Here is a 20901-nt window from a genome sequence, read left to right on the forward strand (position 1 = left end):
CATGGAAATTATGAGTATATGTACGATGAGTCGTTTCTTGTATTCAGACATAAATGCACATGAGGGATATAAACACACCAAGACATAAAATCACACATTGTCAGTATCTACTGGCACATCTAGAACAATTTCAACCTCTCGCCCACCTCTGACCTACAACACAGAGAAACCACTACTGGCATTTCTGGGTTAATTCACTTTGAGCTACTGGGCCATGAGCTGCTCTGACTCACTGACTATATGGTGCAAACGCACATAATTCAATGCACATGCTGGCATGTACGTGCACACGAGCACATACCATAGTTATGTAATTGTGTGGGCTCATTGGTCTCCTCACCAGTCTCATGAGACTCACACACGTCAAAGATAATAGGTCAAATTGTCTTCAAGACTCGTCTCATGTGAGCTGCACGCAAGAGGACATTTAACTGCCTATTTCACTACAGCGTCTCTTTTGGACATGGATGATAACAACACTGATTAATAGACAGAATTACTGAAGCAAGTAAAGGAAGAAAAACATCATTTAGTTGGTTATCATAAAAAACAAGTTTAATTAATCACGACTTTCTCTTCTTAATTTTGTTGTATAGTCGTTTATTTACCTTAAACAAGGAGGTCGTGTTTTTTTTTTGCCCCTGTCTGTTGGTTTGCTTGTTTGTTTGTCAGCTGGATTATGCAAAAATCATTGAATGGACTTCCATGAAACTTGGCAGAAGAAAGGGAACTGGGCCAAGAAAGAACCCATTAAATTTTGATGTGGATCTGGACCAAGGGAAGGATCCAGGGATTTCTTTTTTTCCTTTTAATATTGTGTGATATATGTAAGACTGATATCGATGATTGTTGGGCCTTGGTCTCTACTCAGTGCTAGTTTTATATCCATACATGTGGCAAAAATGTGCTTAAAACTCATTTATCAAATTCAATAATAAAATCTAAAATGTGGGCGATAAAGGGACATGATGGTTATCATGGAGCGAAAAATAGATAGTGGTTGAGAAAAAGAGGAGAGAATAGAGAAGAAAGAATTAGTGGGAAGGAAAATGTGGCAGAGAAGGAGGCAGAGTCTGAATGAGACAGACACAGACAAAGGAAGTGGAGGTGTGTGCAGCAGGAGGACGAGGTAGGGGTGGGGGGGGGGCAACAGAGCAGAGAGTATTAAGCCTGTTTGTGGGAAAGTGCCTCAGGGATGGCAGCTTCCTAACAGAGCTTTTATTGATCCACCAATCGCTGGAAAAAAAAAACCACAGTGATGTTATGATGTGTGATTGTGTGTGTTTGCTACAACCAGCTTGTTGCCTGTGAAGCTGGACCACAGAGATACAGTTTCCACGACTCTGCTCTGTTGATGTTTGGCAGAGAGTGTGAGCTCACATGATAAACGGCAGCGTATAGATCATTCCATCAGTGCTTGTGTCATTCTGTACATTTTTAAAGCCCACGAGGTTACGACATGTGGCTTTTACCCACAGGCTACAGCCGTCAGCACCGGTCACAGAGAACAAATGTCCAGAATGCCTTGTTGTCATCTCCCGTCAGTTTGTGAAGGGAATGTCCTGAATGTCGCACGGTGAGGACAGTGTCTGCAGGTGCATATATATGAATGTGTGCATTGTGTACATAGTATACCTCTGTATGTCCTTGTACCTTTGTGAGAAGTTAAAAGGCCACGTGAGGATGGGATCAAAAGACGAGTGCAAGACAGTTTTATTAGGTTTTTATTTTATTTGGATTATACTATCAGGGTTAGTTTGAGGTCTGAGCTGGAGTTAAATTGTCATATCATTGAATTTGAACTTCGTGAATGAGAGAGAACAGTGTTTTGGTCGTTTAAAATACACGGATCAAATGTAAATATGAAGTTTTACAACCCAACTAAAACCACGGAAAGAATGCAGCAAAGAGACAGAATCGTTTCTGTTGTGGTTGCGCAGCAATGCCAATTCATGCAGCTGGAGCGTGTTCTACTTTGGGTGGACAGATTATAGTGTTTCATCCAACATACAACATAAAACCTTTTGGCCAATGTTCGAAGCTGATATGTGGCTGTTATATGTTCCCTGTCCTTTCTTCATGCATGTTCAGATATAATATGTTTTAACTTAAGGCTACATACAGTGTCTGGTAGTTTGCACATTTGTCAGGCATGCAGAAATCCTTGCTTTCAGTAGGCGTCAGTGACAAGTCGCTCTCTCCGACACCCAGATAAACACACCCACTCTCCAAGCTGGGCTGGTATTGAGAGTGGGCAATTGTGAACCTCTCACGCAATTCCTACTGGAACATGTAGAGACCCGTGAGACCGAGTTTGAGTTTTGGATTAAGAGAGCTTCGATAAGGTTTAAGAATATAATGGCAGCAAGTTGTGGAATGAGTTAAAGTGTGTGCATGAATGGAAGTGGTTGTATAGGAATTCATACCAGTGCATGGAAGGAAGATACGGAGAAGATGCCCAGTCGTCCCATGGCCAGCTTGGTGGGACGTGACGCGAAGCCCAGTAGGCGTTTGGGGTTGGGGGGCTCGCCGCCCTGCAGACTGGCCAGGTAGCAGCGGCAGCGGAACAGATCCATGTGAAACCGCTCCAAGTTCTGCTCCCACAAGAAGATCTGACGGAGGGAGACGTGTGAAAAACAGTGAGAGGGGTGGATATGTGGTTATGTAACATGAGCAAACTTTGCTGATTAGATCCACATTTATCCCTGGGAAGGCCAGAGATGAAAACCACAGGAGAGAAGAAAAGGGTTTTTAAAAATATATGCATAAAAGATCACTGTGTTCCATGGTGATTCGGTTGTTTCAGGAGGATGATGTGGGCGTGCTGAAGCCCCTGTGGAGAGGTATTACTCACCAACACAACCCCCACCAGTCGCCGACCTGTTGTGCTATGTGCAATGTATCACATGGTGGACTGTGGGATGCAGAAACACTCACACTCACCATGTAACACAACCTAGATTCAATTTGCACTGGTTCCTGCCTTCACCCATTTGTTTCACGACTTAATACAAATTTTATACAGAAGCTCTTTCCCTGCATGTTGAATTTAACATGGATCACAGGGCTGTCTTCTGATGTAAACTCATTTTCTCGATATATCTGGTCCCAGACAACAAAGGGTCCATGAAAACTCTTGCAAGAGGTCACACAGAGATGCAATAAGTAGTTCTGATAATAATTAATGGAACCTGATGAAAATATCTATATTTCGAGAACTGATATCTATGTGTTAATGTGTATTTAGTGCAGGTCCAAAAGAAAATCTCTATCTAGTGAATTCACAAGAGGTTTTACAGGGGGGGACTATTTGGCCATGACGGAGGTGGTGCTCTACTGATCTTATTCACATCAAGAGGAAAAATGCTGCTTATGTGGAAGTGTTTTATTCAGACTATTGTCTCATTTGGGTTCATATCAGAATATCGCTGTCAGTCATTGAAGACTCAGGTTGAAGGATTCTATGTAATGTGGATTTGTGCTCCTCAAACTTGACTCTCATCCAAATCCCACACAAAGGTTCAGAGCTTCACACAGGGAGGCCCATTGTCTGTAAGCAATTCTTCTGCTCCATTGCAAAGTGTAAATGCAGTTCTGCTTTAACATTCAGCAGCAGCTCCAGACATGCATGGAGTTATAGAATAAAGCCACACGCAATGTTCCGCCGAAAGTGAACAAACCTGATCCTGGAACAGCTGTGACTTGTTTCAAAACAGCAGTTAAATATTAGCAAATTAGAGAAATATGTCAGGTTCACCTGCCTGCTGGTGTGTGCAGCGCATGTGTGCTCCAACATGTGTTGTGAATATTCTGCGTTCTGCACTCATGCACTTGCATGTGTTTGTAAATGAGCACCAGTCGGGAAAATCTGAAAACATCTGTCGGTGCAAGCGCTCCCTAAGAACATTTTGTCTGGATGACGCCACACAGGAAAGATGATTTATTGCAGTTTTCAGCATGTGAGAGCATTAGTGCAGTTCAAAGGTACAGCGATGTGCATCAGTAGAGACCCTGAGGTGTTTTCTCTTAAGTCGTGTGGAAGCTAAAGACAATCAGTGGTAGAGCTCATCACATGAGATCACAAACCTGGTTTATAGCAGCTTCACATGTGACTCAGTATTTGCAGTTTAATAGTAAGAAAAAGACCTTTTGATAACTTCCTGTTGTGTCTGGTGTGTATTTCTTTGTTTTTCATCCTGAATATAATTACCGAGTAAAACACTTTATGTATTTGACTGGTTCTTGAACTCCATACCTGCTCCAGTATGGTCTTCCTCTTCTTGCCATCTGTGACGGTGGACAGCTGCATGTCTCCCATCTTCTTCATCTTCTCGTCCATGTCGATCTTCTGCTCCAGCTTGCGGACTTCGGTTCTCAGCAGTCGCACCGTGTCCTCCCTGTGATGCTGCCGAGCGAGAACGGCGGCGCATGCGGAGTGGATCGCCGTGATCCAGTTCTCCAGCTCTGTCTGGCCGGACGTCTGTCACAGCAGAGAGGGACGGAAAATCACAACATTACCCTTTAATCTCATCATCATTTCATCTTTCATCTTCTCTTTGTTTGACTGAATGTCACTGTGGACAGATGCCATGAATATAATTAGAGACATTTTAAATATTACACAATGGTCCCAGTGGTGGATCACTGTCACAGCTTGACAGTGTGGCCTTTAAACATGTCACATACAAAACAAACACATGGACACAGGACCAGCTTATCGCCCACATGGCTAAATGTCATGTACATTACACACACACACACACACAAACACACACACACACACACACACAAAAGCATGCAAAAGTCCCTGAGGAGAAATTATTGTGGAAATTATTTATTAGACTTTGAGCTGTAACCGTTGGTTTGAGCACCTCTGATTTAAAAGGAAATAAACTGTTGTGTCACAGCCATGTTTTAAATTCCTGTGTCTCTCTCACCTGGAAGAGGAATGCATCCCCCACTGAGTTGCTGAGGCAGAAGACGAAATCTTTCTTGGGATGTTCAGGTACGGCCTGTACGATGCTGTTCTCCACCCACAGCGAGTGTTTGGGAACGCTGTTATGGTCGATACCCGAGCGGCCGTCCGAGTCGTACAGGAAAAGGGTGCAGCCTTGAAGACAACGGAAAATACAAACAGAGGGAAAAGAAATTCTGTTAAATGAATTTATTCCATTTATTGTATTTATTTTTAGGGGGATGGGTCTGTGGGACAGGAGGGAGACGCAGGAATGCAGCTGCAGATTCCGCAACTGCATTTTGAGAGTACGAGATTGGATTAGATACGGCATCGCCGTAAAATTAAATTGAGATGAGGCCGAGGAAAAGCAATGTGAGGCCAGACAAGAGAGGGTGAGATCGGACAGCAGAGGCGACAACCAAGGGCACGGACTGTGTTAAAATGTGATTACAGTCTAACAGGATGGATGGAGTGAGAGATTAGACAGGTCGGGTCAAGATGTTTATCTGGATGCAACATTACAGCTGCAGGATTTTGGTGTAGATTCAATGTTTTTTCTCAAATACTTGGATCTGATAGAAAATAAAGATATTGGTAGGAAGTACATTTTCGATTGGTTTGGTTTTGGATGCAGAAGCATTTAAGTGCATGGAGAACATCTGAGAGGTCATGACGAGGGCTGTGATGGTGTCAGGGCCTGATGCGCTCAACACCGTGTAATCACATTGTCTTCAGTTTGAATCTGGATGGAAACCTGCTGCTCCAAACTTTCTGTCAACTCTCCTTTTAAAAATTATCAGATAAACAAACAGAAAACACATCTCCAACAGAAACACATGAGTCTCTGCACCTTTCAGAGAAACCCAGTACTGTTTCCACTTGCGCCTCGTTGCAGGTTCCACCTTCTTGTTTTTCTTGTGAACCAAGAAGTTCTTCACGGCCAGAGCTCCTGCTTTCCTGACCGTGCCTTGTGCACAGCCGGTCAGAGTGTCCGATGGATACGCGTTGCTGAGAGTGCCGCTGCTCTGCTCATCGCTCACAGCGGAGCCAGCCTCCTCCGTGCAGTCCCGACCCGGTGTCTGATGAGAGGGTCGTTGAAAGATGAAGGGATTAGAAAGAGAAAAGCATGTTCAGGACATGTCATTTAGCTTTTAGACGCAATTATCCAACTTACGGTTAGTGAGATTCACACACATACAAACAGTAACTAACCCAGGCCTGATTGTCCAGCTCCTTCCGGAAATTCTCGTACACTCCTCCCCTTCCTCCTTCGCCACCTCTTCCCTCCCCTCCTCCGGCGCTGCTGCTTCCGCTGTCGCTGCCGTTGAAGACGCTGCTCTCGGCAGCCGAGTAAACTGAGAAAGAGGCCGACATGGCCTTACAGCGCCGCGACACCAGCTCTCCGTCCCCGTCTATCTCCGTGGTGACGCCATCAATGCCACTGTCGCCATACTCGCTTCCTTCGCCCAAAACAGCAGAGATGTCCTGTCGGCCAAACGTACAACAGGTTAACTCGTGGATTTTTAATTAATGTACCGATTCTGATATATTTGGATGGAAAAACATGCATGAGTGAAACTTCAGATAAACGTAACAGTGATCTATAGTGAGCACTGCATGAATGACCAATCATGTCAGTGTGGGAGAGGTCATAATACAAGAGGTCATTTCACTCCAGTTGCAGGAATCAACCTGACAGCTCATACTACACGAGGAGTCTCTGGGTCTATGTTTGTAGGTGCCTGTTTGTGCACATATTTAGCCGTGCATTCCTGCAACATGGAGACTTTCCACTTCGAGCTGGGGGTTTGCTGTGCTTTCACACTTTTCCTTCACCAAACACAGCCTCCTTCTGTTCTTTGTTTTGCCGTGTTGTCGATCTATTTATATCCCGTAGAACAACCCCCCCCAGCCTGGCTAGATGAATTTATAATGAGCACTTAGGGTGCACCGCTATCCAAGGGCGCTTGGAGGTTCTGGGAATGAGTTGAAACAAAAGCCTGGTTTCCTATTTCCGCACTTCCTTCTTTATTTTCCAACTTTTTTTTTTCTTTTTTTAAACAATGACACATGGAAATTATTGAAAGCATATTTGAATTCTTAATTCTCCTGATGTGGTTTTGTTTTGGTCCATTGAATCTCATATTAACTGGATTATTGGTGCAACATCACAGCTTCTTTCTCTTTTACCCTTTGAGTGAATCTGCTTTTGTAAGATAAGCCTGTAAATTATGATCCAAGTGTCCCTGTCTGTGTGTATTTACAGTGTGTGAGTGGTTGGTGAATGAGGCAGGGAAGATATCATGCTTTATTGCTTTCATTCCTGGAGGGGGAATGGAGAAACCAGGCCATCGTTAGACAAGTAGCCCCGCAGTGACTTTGTCTCTGACTTCTTTAATTCCCCACTATGAAAATATACACACACACAACTGCTGAGTATGAGCACACACAGGAAATGTCTGTTGTCAACAAAATGTTAATTGGTGGATTGACTGGTGTTGTCTGTCAGGCCTGTGAACCGCCTGAACTTCCTGGATACTACTCGTAAACAAGGTCCTCTTTCTACATGTAGGGGTCTATGTTTCAGGACGGAGACAGAAGAAAAAGACTCGTAATCTGATCTTGGGTTCATCTGCTTTGTGTACTCATTTGATGAAACGCGAGCCAACCTGGGTAGTTTGTGCACGACGTCCCTGGAAAGCAGGGCACGGTGCCGCCGGCATGCCGAGGCCTCCCAAGCCCTCGGACAGGCAGTGGGACCGTCGGCAAGGAAGCGTGAACGCTCCATAGCCGCCGACATCCTCCTCGGTCGGAGACATCAACCCCTCCTCTCCATCTCCGTCACAATCAGCCTCTCTCCGGTTTTTAGGGTAGCGGCTCCTCGGCCCCCTGAGGCCGGGACTCTGCTGGCTGCACAGATGGTCCAGAGACGATGCTCTTTCAGCGGAGCCTGAAATGAACACAGGTGGTTATTGCAGGGCAGTGTGTGTATTTTGAGGTTGTTTATTTTGATTATTGTTTATGTTTCACGTTTGACGGTTAAATTACCCTTCACCACGTGTGTGTGTGTGTGTGCGTACCAAGCCCATACTTTACTGGCCGACCCCCTGGGGCACTGTCATACCTTCAGCAGATATGTTACCAGCTCTACGTCCTGCTGTCATGCTGCAGCTCCTGCACCGCAGCAGCTACACTAACAAACCCATCATCAACTGAACCACGCTGCAGCTGATGGACGGCAGATAACCTTCAATCAGTCGACTTTTTCAAATGATTTCTTTCCTACACTCTGTGATTTCTTTCACCTTTATGTGTGCTCCAAATGTGTTTACCATCCTCACCTGCACTGGGGCGTGTGAACTGCTCCTCCTCCTCCTCCTCTTCTCCTCCATCTATGATCTCCTCAGTGCTGGTCAGGTGCTCCTGGCTCAGGTCAGACATAGAGAACTCCAGGCTGTCGTCCCTCCACATGTCCGCAGACTTCGAGCGCTTCTTTTTAAAACTGCCTCCCTCTCGGGGGCCCTCGGTCATCCGCTGGAGGTACCTCTCCTCTCCCGCAGCGTCTCCCTCCCCCTCTCCCGTGGAGTCCTCTCCTCCATCCTGAGCGATGGTGTCCGCCTCTGAGGTTTCAGGAGTTGGTGTGGCAAGCGGGTCATCATCTTGCTGATAGGACTCAGGCCTCATTGTCATGGCAACGCGTTGCGTCCAGTGAGGGTTGATGCCGAACTCTCCGAACTCATCCGTGGCGTTGAAAGGTTCCAGTCCGTTCTCTGCTAACGACTGTGGGATGCTGGGAGTGCTGGAGGAGCGAGTTGAAGCTTCAGAGTTTCTGTGCTCCTGCTTCACTGAAGAGGAGTGTCGGGAGCGGCGGGTGATCGGCTGCTTGCTGGAGAGACGGAGCGAGCGGGACGTGTGCTTACGGGAGAGTGGTCCCGTCACATCGCCATAGAAACCACGGTCCCCATTCTGACTCTCCGCGTTTCCCATGATTCAACTGCAGATTAAAAAAAGAGGTTTCTGTGAAACATAGACATCCAAAAAAAAAAATCATTATCATAAATGATTATTATGAATGTAGACCATTACTTGTTTTAAGTTTGTGAAAAAGGGATTTAGTTGTTTTATAACTTGTCTTGAGCCACATGAACATTTCTGCTTATAAAGTTCCTCATCCTCATTCCAAGGCAACGTAATGAGAACGCAAAAGCAATCTTCTTAAAAAAAGAATTGCTGTGACAGTGGAGCTCTTTACAGGTGAGCATCATTCTGGAGAACTATCAAATTATCACTGTGTGTGACAATTTTAATTTGTGCATTTGTCTGATTCTTAGACTTCTATCGGATATTTGCTGCAATTCTGTGAAGCAGGTTTTGTTAAAGAAAAACTGGGTACGCATGTTAAAGAACTGGAAACTCTAATTTTAGTATTTGTTCAAAAACAAAAAAGGAAGTCTCTTAGTTCGCTTCATTTGAAATTAATGACCTGCTCTCAATCTTGTAAACCAACCTACAGGTTGTCAAAAACATTTCAGACATCCTCCTGCCCTCTGAACAAAGAATGATGTCAGCTTTGAGATTCAAATTATGAGCAGGTCAATCACGGACTTTGATGTCCCATTGACTAATGATGGTGTATCAAGGGTATCCAGGATCTCTGGGAGTCCTTTGTAGGGACGGAGCCGTCAGACAAATGAGAGGGGTCAGGTTTCCAGAGTTGGGGTGGAAATTCCCTCGTCTGTTTGTGGCTACTTTAACTGACCTGGACACTCGGGAATTTGCTTCGGAAATCACAGTAAAAAAAAATGAATACAATTTTCATTTTGAGCATAGACACGACTAACATCTCAGAGAGGGTCCCTAAAGGTTTTGTGGTTTTGTGGTTTTGTTCCATTTAAGTACTCAGAATGCATCAAAATCCCACCCAGCTTTCAGGGACTTTTAAAAGTTGGAATAGTAACTTTGTTCTTTCCTCGCATTTAAAATTTAGGTCATTTAAAAGTCTTTGTCGCTGTCTGGACTTTTGGATCTACACATTCAGGAACACTTATTATCTTGGCTGAAGCAACAACGGGTGCAGGGGCCTCTGCAGTGCATTTTGTTGATCGTTAAGTTATCTCAGCTTTGCCTCATGCTCTGCGTTACATAAGAGCTGCTGAGTCAACTGCTGTCAGAATGTTTGCTCGACTGTGAATCACACGAAATCAAAGCTACACCACCAGGTTCTCAGTGTAGACAAAAAATCCTCTCAGAGACAAAAACCTGTTTTAAGTGAATCCAAACAAACAAATCCATGAATTATATTAAAATATGATACGTGAACAAATTGTGAACAATGCAAGACAAAATAAAACTGCTGCAGCTATTTTTGTGTCTACCTGTGGTTAAAGCATCACCAGCATCCTCTCATCGTTGTGGTGTCGTCTTTCACCGACCGCATGACCCTCTGCACATCCTCAAACGGTGGAGTGGGTGTGCCCTGAGATGAACAAGAAAAGAGGAAGGGAGGTGTTTCAGTGCAGAACTCTCACGACTTCAAAGTGACCCGACGTGTCAAACACACAGAGGAGGAGACGGAAGACGAGAACGTACTTCTGAAACGATTGCATCTGCCAGGTGCCTGACATGAGGCAGGTGGAGAGAGGCTGAGAGTAAAGTGCACCAGAGAAGGGATGAGGGATCGTATGAAAGGGAGTAAGGGATTCTGCGGACAGTGACGGTGCTGAGATAATGGCAACGTAAAGAACAAGAAATACGTATTTAAATGCATAAAACCTGCACACAAACTCACAGATGATCAGAAGCACAGAGCACAAAGCAATCTTCTGAGCCCGACAGGGGAAACAACAAAAAACTCACAAACAACCGTATTATCTTTGAACTGCTCCCTGAAACTCATTGGCAACGAGAAAACCGTGCAGGCGTGTACAGACATGTGCACAAAACATTTTGGGAAAACACCCCTTGTTCCCCTGCAGACAAAGAGGTGTGTGCACACACACACACACACACACACACACACACACACACACACACACACACACACACACACATGCTGAAATGACAGAAGATGAAAGCTGCCATGGAGTATGATTTTCTGCTTAAGACTCAATTAAATGATCCTTGCCAACACGACCTAATTTTCTCTAATACCAGCCCTGAGCTGCTTAGAGTAGACCATGATTTCCATAATGTGCTATGTATAGTGTGAAGGTATGCAAGCACTAGCATGCCTCGCCTGAGTGTAGATTTGCACATATTTTCTGTTCACATGCAGAGAAAAATTTAATTTGTATGTGTGATCCTTCTCACTTGCCTAACATCGACATTTAGCACTTTAGCTGGGAAACTGGCCGCTGCAAAAACTTTTCAGATTGGTTTGAAAACAGGTTTTTAAAATAGGAAAGTAATGTAAGAGAAACATATGTAGAAAAAAAAAAAAGAAACTAGCATGGCGTTGGAGCTCATACCTCGAGCTGCTCCAGATTTCACCCACTCATAGATATCTTTTTATACCTTTTGCTAGTTTTATGTTCTTAGTCTTTGTTTTATTGATCTTTCTTATTTCATGTCTTCGATTTTATTGTAAAGCACTTCGAGCTGCATTTTATGTATGAAACGTGCTGTAAAAAATAAAATGCAGTATTATTAGTATAATCAGTTCCTTCATCAAGATCCATTAATTATTCTTGGAAACATAACCTCCTTGGCGGAAGTGATAAACTGTTGTAAAGTAGAAGTTGGCCTGTTTCAATATTTCACATCTGGTTTAACATCTGACGTCATTTTTTTTAAGAGCATAACCACTTTGTTCCCAAGGATCTGAAGTGTTTGTTATAATTATAACGTTATTTTGACCCAACTGACTGATGACAGCAGCCATTGTTTAGTTTAACGCTTGGTGCTCTGTTGTTGTTGTTTTTAACAATGTTCCGTTTTGCATGAGAGAAAAACAAAAACATATATATAATAATTATAATTATAAGAACTCAGATCGCTCCGTTACATTATTATTGATAATAATCAGAAAACATTGTTGATTTGTTCTCAGGCATGAGAGTTCAGATGAGGACGAGAGGAAATAACAACAAGAGAAGCGCTGAAGATAAAAATGCATGGAAACCATAAACAGCACATTTTTCCGAGGTCAGCTCTGACATTGCACCGTGCGAGTGTGTGTGTCTGTGAGTGTGTGCGTGTTTGTGTGTGATCAAACTTAGCCAATGCAGCATTTCACCCCTGCTGTGGGAAACAGTTACATAAGCTAAACTTGACCCTGATACTTCTCCTCCTCTTCCTCCTCTTCAATCTTTATTTCTCATCCGTCTTCCATTCTCCATCCCTTCTGGCCTGATGAGATTTATCTCATCCCACATGCTGCACACCCACCCCCCACCCCCCACCCCCCACACAACACACACATTAGCATCCTCACACAATGCTCGACAGGTGCTGGATATTTGATTTGGAGTCAGGCCTGTTTCCCTTTTAAATCTGGCCTCAGTTTACTTTGTTAATAATTTGGCTTATTAATCAAATATTGGTAATTGAGTAGTGAGAGCGGCAGGTTGCATTAACCGTGCGTCACTGTTATATATGATTCATCTATACGTCTGGTTGTGAGTTCAGTGCAGAGGAGGTAAAAACACACATATACACACACACACACACACAAGCTAAACAAACAGAATAATCCTGCCTGACACAACACAAGGGAAATCAAACCGCTGCCTTTCCCCCGGCAGTGTACAGTCTAAAATGTTTAGTCTCTTCGTTTTACCTCTTCCCGTGCCCTGCAGCAAGGCACGGGAAGACGGAGAGGAGGGGGTGACGAGGAGAGGAGGGGGAGAGCTGCACTTCGTAAAAACCCACGTAGAGCTGAGAGGTGAGGCGAGGCCGCGGGCGGAAAAACACACTGAGGTTCGTACAGACAGAGGAGGGGGAGAGGACGAAAACAGACAACATATTGGGCGTACTGGGCTGTGAATGGAAGTTTGATATGGAAGAGTGAGAGCGAGAGAGGAAGAGATAAAAACTGAGAGCGAGAGAGAAGCAGAGAGATAGAGAGACATTGGGGGGTCCTATTGTTTCTGAGCTTTAAGTGGATAAGTAGACATGTGGTCTGGCTGCCGCTCTTCAGGCTTAATTGAGGGAGTCGAGACAAAAGGGGGAAACATAATTATTCGCGCTCTTTCTCTCGGTCTCTCGTTCTCGCTCTCATTCTTGCAGTATATTAACACACTGACAGAGTGTATTAACACAATGGCCTGCACCACGGCAGCCAAAGCATTATCACCGTGCAGATGTGCCCTCTCCCACAAACACACACACATACACACAGACGCAGGAAGAACAACTCTAAAAATATCTTGCTAGAAAACAATTTTTTATTTTGTTTTTATTTTTACTGAACTCATCACTAACTATATGTATCCCATTGCACAGGAGAAAACTCAGACTTTCTGGATTCATATGCCAAGAACATGCGGCTGAGCTTTGTCTCTGGAATTGTCACTGTGCTCCGCTGTCAGACACCGGAGCTCTCAAACTCACATTGCCACGTCGCCACAGTTGCGTTCAAAGAGGCTCAACACCTATAGGCTCTCACGTCTATCACCTAACACATGAAGACACACAAACACACACAGGCAGGCAGGTAGTTGTCTGTGGCATGCATTCCAGCACAGCGGTAGAAAGCCAGACGTGATTCCAGGTACGCACACCTGCACAATCCCCAGAGAAATACGAGCAGGTTTTCTGACTCACACACATGCTCTCACACTCTTTGGAAAAATACCAAAGGCCTGTCAGAACAGCCACGGAGCGGGAACACCCTCCTAAACCCCCCCTCGCTCACCACCGCCAATCTTTTCATCTCTGCACCTGTCTCACCGCTCCACCCAACATGACACATGGCTGAGCTCTGCAGACTGAAACCACGCATGACGTGAATGTGTACGACTGTACGACACTGTACATGTGCCAAACGGAACCTGTCTCGTAGCTTTCTCTTCTTTTCTCAGGCCGTCATTGTCTGAAGCACATCCTGAAACTGCTGCTGAGACCAGACACTGACTTCAGATTATGAAATCACTAAGCACCCTAACAGACAATAACCCATCCTTGATAAAATATGACTTTGAATAATTCAGCTTGAATTTGTGTGGCTTTATTTTGAAATGGCTGTTTTAAAGAACAACTGGGATGACATTCAGTAGAGCTCAGGCCCCGACCAAGGTTGAACAGGCCCCTTAAATTCAATCGAGCTGCAGCAAATGGCTCACACTCATATATATCAGTTCCCTAAATATGCTCCTTTGTCTTGATGGGTTCTTTCTCGGCCAATGTCCCGTCCTTTTACCAAGTTTCATGGAAATATATTCAGTAGTTTTTGCGTAATCCTGCTGACAAACAGACAGCGGCACATAAACTCCTGCAGCTAATAAATCCTGTGAACAAGACTCCATCCATAAATAAGGATAAGGATGACCTGGTTTCCCATCAGAAAGGAATGAAAGTGTTGTTTCAGCCCTGAGGTTTCGCTGTTAGAGTGAATTTTATCTCTTAGTCGAGGATTTTATTCAGTTCCTGGCATCATGTCATCAGCGTGTAGCCGACAGTCACTTTGTGTCACACATTAATATCCTCAAAGAGGAATAAATGTAGTGTCTTACTTCAGATTATAACCAATAGATGACGGGATGCTCCGCCCTAAAGCCTGGACGCTTGAATCGTCTCTTTAGATCCGACAATGTTTCTGCAGACCTGCCTAAACTATTGTTTGGTAACTTGTAGCCTTTAATTATTTAAATAATGGTGCTTCATGTTGTGTTTCTTCTCTATCCTCCTCCTTCCTGCTTCCCGATGAGTGATTGACGGAAAGTAACCCCACCTCAAAGAGACACTGAGGGCAGAAACAGAAGCGACCAGTCTAGACGCAGCTGTAACAAGAGCAGCTCTCAGCCTAACACCGACCTCCATGACCTTTCTTCCGCACTCTTGAACCACGACCACCCCCCCAGAATCCACGAAGCAGGACTCACCCTTCCCTCAGGCCTTCTTCCCTGCAGCTCTTCCATACTGTATCCTCCCCCCTCTCCCTATAGGCAAGGGAGTGAAGTCGCTGAGGTTAACGTGCTCTCTGGGGGGGGCAGACAAAGGAATTTCTGAATGGGAAAGACTTCATTCCTCGCAAATGAAAATAGACTACCATGGGAATCCTGGGGAAGGTTTTATCAGCAAGTCTCCACGCTCCACAGTCGTGCTCTTAATACACACCCGCGAACATGAATGCATGAACTCTGCAGCTTCCTCGTTGCAAAGCTGCTTCAAAAGATTTAAAAAACACACGGTGAGTAACATGGGAATCAGGACGAGGTGCAGGAAGGCTCAGTGGTCCACACGCATGTGGATAAGGGACTTATCCTTGGTGCATGTCAGTAAGTGCACACCTAAGTGTGTGTGTATTGTTCACATTTGAGGGGAACTCTATCTATCTAATGCTGAGATAACAGGGAGATGTGCTCTAAAATCATCGTACTGTAGAGACAGGAGAGCACACTCCACTGCACTCGCTCAGTCCCTCTGAGACGGGACTGTCTCAGACATCACTGGTAGAATTCCCTGGAAGAGGGAGATTAGCTCCTTATTCATCCTTTTGGGATCTGACAAGACATGTGCCACCCCTCCCCACCCACCCCCCCACTCCCCTTCTCTCTGCTTAAACACACACACATGCACAAACAGTGTGCCTGTGAGCACAAGTCCCGGCTGCTGCTTAAGTCAAACAATTTTTTTTTTCTTTCTCTTTCTTAAGTGGCGAGAGACAAATTATAATTCCTTCCTGAAGAACACTTTCAGAGGAGGACAAAGAAAAAAAAGAAATGACAGAACAAAGCAGAGAGGGGGGAAAGATGAGATGTTATGTTATGCGATTAATTTACTGACAGAAGTGTGGAGAAAAAGAGTCAAGATCTAGGATTGTGGTGACGATGATCAGCACCAACAGCACCAAATGTGCCAGAAAGCATTAAAATCACAATAAATACATATAACATAAGCTTAAAAACTGTGCAGCATCATCTGCAAAAGGTCGCGTTGTAAAGGAATTTAGAATTTGGGGTCAGTGTGGCATCTGAGCATCACATTAAAAAAACCCAGTGACAACCAGTTCACTTCATTTTACTCCTCAAGTGTCACTAACCTCATTAAATACGCTGCTCCATATTTCCAGGGGCTTACGCTATACGCTCCTTAACTCAGATTTCAGCCGACTGTCTCTGCAGCACGCCGCTGTCAGGGATTACCATATTTTGAAGAAAAATCCTCCTACCACTAGCCCGCCATTGAGTGAGAGGCCCGTGAGAGTCAATGAGCGCGTGCAGATTCTGACGCTGCGCTCTGAGTCGCAGAGCGCAACTTCAGCATCGAATCCATGTATGAAATCAAATAAAGGAGATCCCGAAGATTCAAACCTTCTATTATGAGGTTGAGTTTTAGGGTCAGGCATTTTTCTTTTAGTATTGAAAGAAAAAACATTGAAATGTCAAGAATAAACACAAAATACTATTTGGTGAATTATGTCAAAATGTTGAGAATTAAGCTTCTGATCCATCAAATCTGGTTAGAGAAGTGAGCAGCTATGCAGAGTTACAGGAGTGTATGTGTAACCATTGATATCTTATATTTCAGTTCGCAGGGATGTGTGGTTTCAGACGCAGCTCTCAGGAAATCTGATTAACTCACTGTGTTTATGTGCTAAAGGAGAAAGAATTTCCTTTTTACCATTCTGAAGTAAAATCTCACCAATTCACCCAAGAGGCTTTTTATCGGCCTCACACTTGTGTGTATTGTTAAAGGTCCACGAAGGTGCAGTATTGAATTTGGTGCGGACAAAGGATATGATCAATATCAATAAAATAAATAAACAGGTGACAAGCGATATGTAGCAGCTCAACGTAAGTGACGATCACAACAGTTCGTTCACGATAATGGCAACTGATTCTCCAGTTTGGGTTCAGTGTACAGAGTTGAGCTTCACTGAAATTGGAATAAACAGGTGAACAGTTCTTTGTATAGCAGAGGGACAGATTCAGAGTCCTGCAGATTAAAACCTCAACCAGCGTCACCACAGACCACAACAGACAGCCCAATCCAAACTGAACAGACACTATAGTTCTAGAAATGCTAAATATTTTAAAAAGTCTCCTTGTTTTCTTATTCCTGGCCCCAAGATGTATTTTATTGTGAAGTATTACACAATTCTACCACTTGTTCTGAGATGGAGGTGAAATTCAATCCTTCCTGCACTTCTGTTGTACGTTACTATGCCACTTGAACCCCTCTTGTTGATCCACTACAACTATGAATGAAAAATGTTAAACTATCACTTTCTGTTGTGTTAATAAATCAGCTCCCTGCTTTGCTCGGCCTCAATCAACACTCGTTCATTCTGATGAAGCAATGATTGCACCGACAAGTCATCCAAACCAATCAGCTGAATATTGATGTGTTGATATGCGGTTCCCAATATGTGCGAGGCAGTTAAAAAGAAAAAAAAACCCGTGTTGTTTAATTATTCAGGTGGAGTGGGACGAGACACTGACTGTGCTCCACATTCAGCTGGTAACCGTAGAAACCCTGCGGGCCGAGACGCAGCCGCGGGGAGGACCGTCTGTGAGTGAGGGAATGAGATAGAGAAGGACGTTTCAGAAAAGAAGGAGAGCGCTGTGCGGACGTGGCAGCACATTCGCATTTCTTGAAACGACTCGTGGGCAATGGCAATCAACGCTTTTATGAGACAGCAGAAATCCTCCAGTTTGTCTCATCCGTAGCCAATACCAGCGTTTTTCCCTCTGAGCACGTCCATCAAAAGGATCAATACATCACGGAGACTCCCTTGGTATTTTGGCTCAGGTTTAGCTGTTGTTCTGTCTCATCACAAATTCCTTTCAGCTTGGTTAATATGGAAATGATGCAATGAAGTGGGATAGTACACAGAGCTGCTTTTAATCCTGAAATCTATTATCTCCTGACTTAACTATCATGGGTTGTTAAGGGTCTAAGATTCCGAGGGTTTCACATTGGAAACTTTAAGAACTAAAATGTCCGTCAGTAGAGGCCCAAAACTCCCCTTATCCAGATCTGCACTAAAATTGAATGGCTTCTTTCCTGACCCATACTGTGTCCTTCTCTTCAGTCATTTCACTGGTTTTTATTCTTTCCCGCTAAAGAGGGAAAATACTTAATTGTGGCATCAAATATATCATGTTCAGAAATTCACACCAGCTTAAACTCTGGCATCAACACACATTCAGACACCCTCAGACGCAGACAGGTGTGAAGGAGGCCAAATTGGCAGGATGGGTAGTGCTTCCTGTTTCTCTTTGTGCAGTCTGGAGAGAAAGCAAAATAACAGGGCGGATGGGTGGGCGAAAGAGAGGGATAAGAGGGGTTTAGGTAAAAGGTAGACTGATTAAGGTGGGAGGATGAGACAGGGGGGGTGGGGAGTGGGATGAGAGCGGACGAGAGGGTCTGATGATGGTGTTGAAAGGGGGATGAGAGGTTGTTAGAGCGGGTGGAATCGAGTGCGGGGCCACAGGTAGACAGACAAATGATGTGTGCTGGGGTGGAAGGAGACATGAGAGGCAAAGAGGTGGAGTGGTGCTGATAGGTCCTGAGGGGCTGATGGAGACGGATGTTGTGTCGGGTGTGAACAGGCTGGAATTGTTGTTATTAATGATATGAGCGAGTACGATGGTGTGGAGAGAGATGCTGGAGAAGTTACCGCTGGATTTTTTTTTGGGACCTGCACAGAAAATTGAAGTTTAAATACTGCAACAGTGCAACATGCAGATATTAGCTTACTCTGATTTGAATCACCTTGTTAGAGTTTTGCAAAGGCAGTTCATAAGACACAAACTTAATCACTTTATTAATTAAGAAAACTGCTGAGGCCCCCGCAAAACCTTTGTAGTACAACCAGGGAGCAGGAGGAAAGGATTAAGTGCGATCGCACAAGGACAGGTGAGGAGAAGAAGTGGAGAGAGGGTGCCATGGGAGAGGGAGGTGGAGAAAAAGAGATTAAAGGATGAGGAGTAGAGAGACACAATCCATAACAGTATGAATCTGACAGAGAGGGGGGAGCAGGTAATGTTAATAAAGGTGGAGGAGGACAGGAGGGAGAGAGGGGGGAGGGGAGGGAGGAGAAGGGGAAGTTATCTTAATGCATCCCTGCACCTGAGTCAACAGCGGCGCTTGCAAACAAAGTGCACCCTTGAAGAAGGAACAGGAAACAATAGTGCAGTGAGGGATGGGGGGGGGGGGTAAGAAATGTTCAGCAAGAATGTGACGGACAAACAGCAGCTCACAGTCTCTGTGTCTCAGGCCAACAACAGGGGACAATTCAGAGTCAGCCTGAGGTGTAGAATAGAGACGGACACATTTCTGAGAAAGAATACTGACCTAAAACCCGACACGAGCCTGAGAAGCATCAATGTTTTGTGTCCGAGCACAACCTGAACCCACTGTAGTTAACGTGAGCTGCAGAGAGTTTGTGTTACTGTGTCTCTGCTCGACATGTGCTTTGTGAAAAATCAGCCCAGCCAACCAGGGTGAACCAACCTGAACCCAATTATCCTTTTTACATTTTTGTCTGCGGCTCGTCGGGTCACATCAGGTCCCAATGGGCTCAGGTCGGGTCGCCACACTGACAAACATTTGACTGTAGATATTATATCAAATAACATCGGATTCAACTTTATTAAGCAGCACAATAAGCTTTACTTCCCTGTACTTTTCAAATGAATCTTATTATTAGTCAGATGTTTACACCCTCCCTTTACTCACTTCTTCATTTCTGTATCATACACCCACACACACATCCTCATTTCCAATCATCTGTGACAGATTCAGAGAAAGGGAGATGACCTACGCCCAGAATGTTGCATCAAAGTTCTGCAAATTTCAGCCACAATGAACCGCTTCAGTGATCGTAACACACAGTTGGCCAGTTGACCAAAGAGATTACGACTAGAGCGCTGGAGATAAAGACTGAGACTAATAATGATCTTCAAAATTATTACGATCATCAATCTGCTTTTCTCTGCTTGATTCAATTTAAATGATGTGATATCTTCAAATTTCTGGTATTAGTTACAACTTCAGCTGTAGAAGAGAACACCGGAGTCTAGATGCAGTATTTTTCAGGTATGTAGTATTTTATGTTTAAGCTGTATGTAATAATAGACACATTAGTCAAGTGAACAAATAACCTGGGGCACCCAGTAGCTTGAAAGGGCTAGTTCTAGTTACTATGAAGTTTATAAATGTTGTTGAATCATCATAAAATCTCTGGATACATCCAATTAACGATCTCCTCCTTTCCTTGTTGTCCTGTAGGATCGACGTCTCGTGTCAGAAACACTATCGACGAGACATGGATGTCAACAACATGTCAGTACGGGGCTTCTCTTCAGTGGACGGGGTTGGATCTAGGTCAATTGGTCCATTTCCTGGGAGTCGAGCTCCAGTGCGGACTTGAGCTCGGGGGTTTTTGTTTGGGTTTTGAGTGTCAACGGTGAATAGAGGCTCCACGCTCAATGCATTAGTGACCTGTATAAGCACCACACGACTCGCTGACATCTGAGTGCAGGCCTGAGGAGAGTGGACAAAGGCAATGTGACCACACACACACACACACACACAGGCCTAAAAGCTAATGCTCCACAGGACAATAACAAAAACACACAGTCTAAGAGAAACCTTATACAGCACTCACCACAGGGTTTTTTTTTATCCCCAAAGAAACTTGATCCATAGAACGAAATAAAAAAAAAGTGCAGCTCTGCCCGTAAGCCTTCACCCTTGCGTTTGCTGCATGCAGACATATTCACATACATATTTGCACGTGCACACACTTTGAAATGCACTCACAGGCTGTTGGAGAC

At 44.4% G+C, this 20901-nt stretch overlaps 1 protein-coding gene across 1 annotated transcript in view; it reads right to left on the bottom strand.

The window, feature by feature from the left end:
* The window catches only part of tiam1a (TIAM Rac1 associated GEF 1a), a 51140-nt gene that overhangs the window by 24903 nt on the left and 5336 nt on the right, over positions 1-20901 (bottom strand). Inside the window, exons 2-9 of the mRNA XM_020097283.2 lie at positions 10333-10433; positions 8299-8951; positions 7627-7907; positions 6170-6442; positions 5808-6036; positions 4938-5110; positions 4256-4480; positions 2427-2612 (exon numbers count right to left, since the gene is read on the bottom strand). Of these exons, the coding sequence (XP_019952842.2) occupies positions 2427-2612; positions 4256-4480; positions 4938-5110; positions 5808-6036; positions 6170-6442; positions 7627-7907; positions 8299-8944 (2013 nt within the window). The 5' untranslated portion in view covers positions 8945-8951; positions 10333-10433. The remainder of the gene's footprint in view (positions 1-2426; positions 2613-4255; positions 4481-4937; positions 5111-5807; positions 6037-6169; positions 6443-7626; positions 7908-8298; positions 8952-10332; positions 10434-20901) is intronic.

Source organism: Paralichthys olivaceus, chromosome 15, assembly GCF_024713975.1.
Source record: "Paralichthys olivaceus isolate ysfri-2021 chromosome 15, ASM2471397v2, whole genome shotgun sequence".
NCBI classification, from domain to species: Eukaryota; Metazoa; Chordata; class Actinopteri; order Pleuronectiformes; family Paralichthyidae; genus Paralichthys; species Paralichthys olivaceus.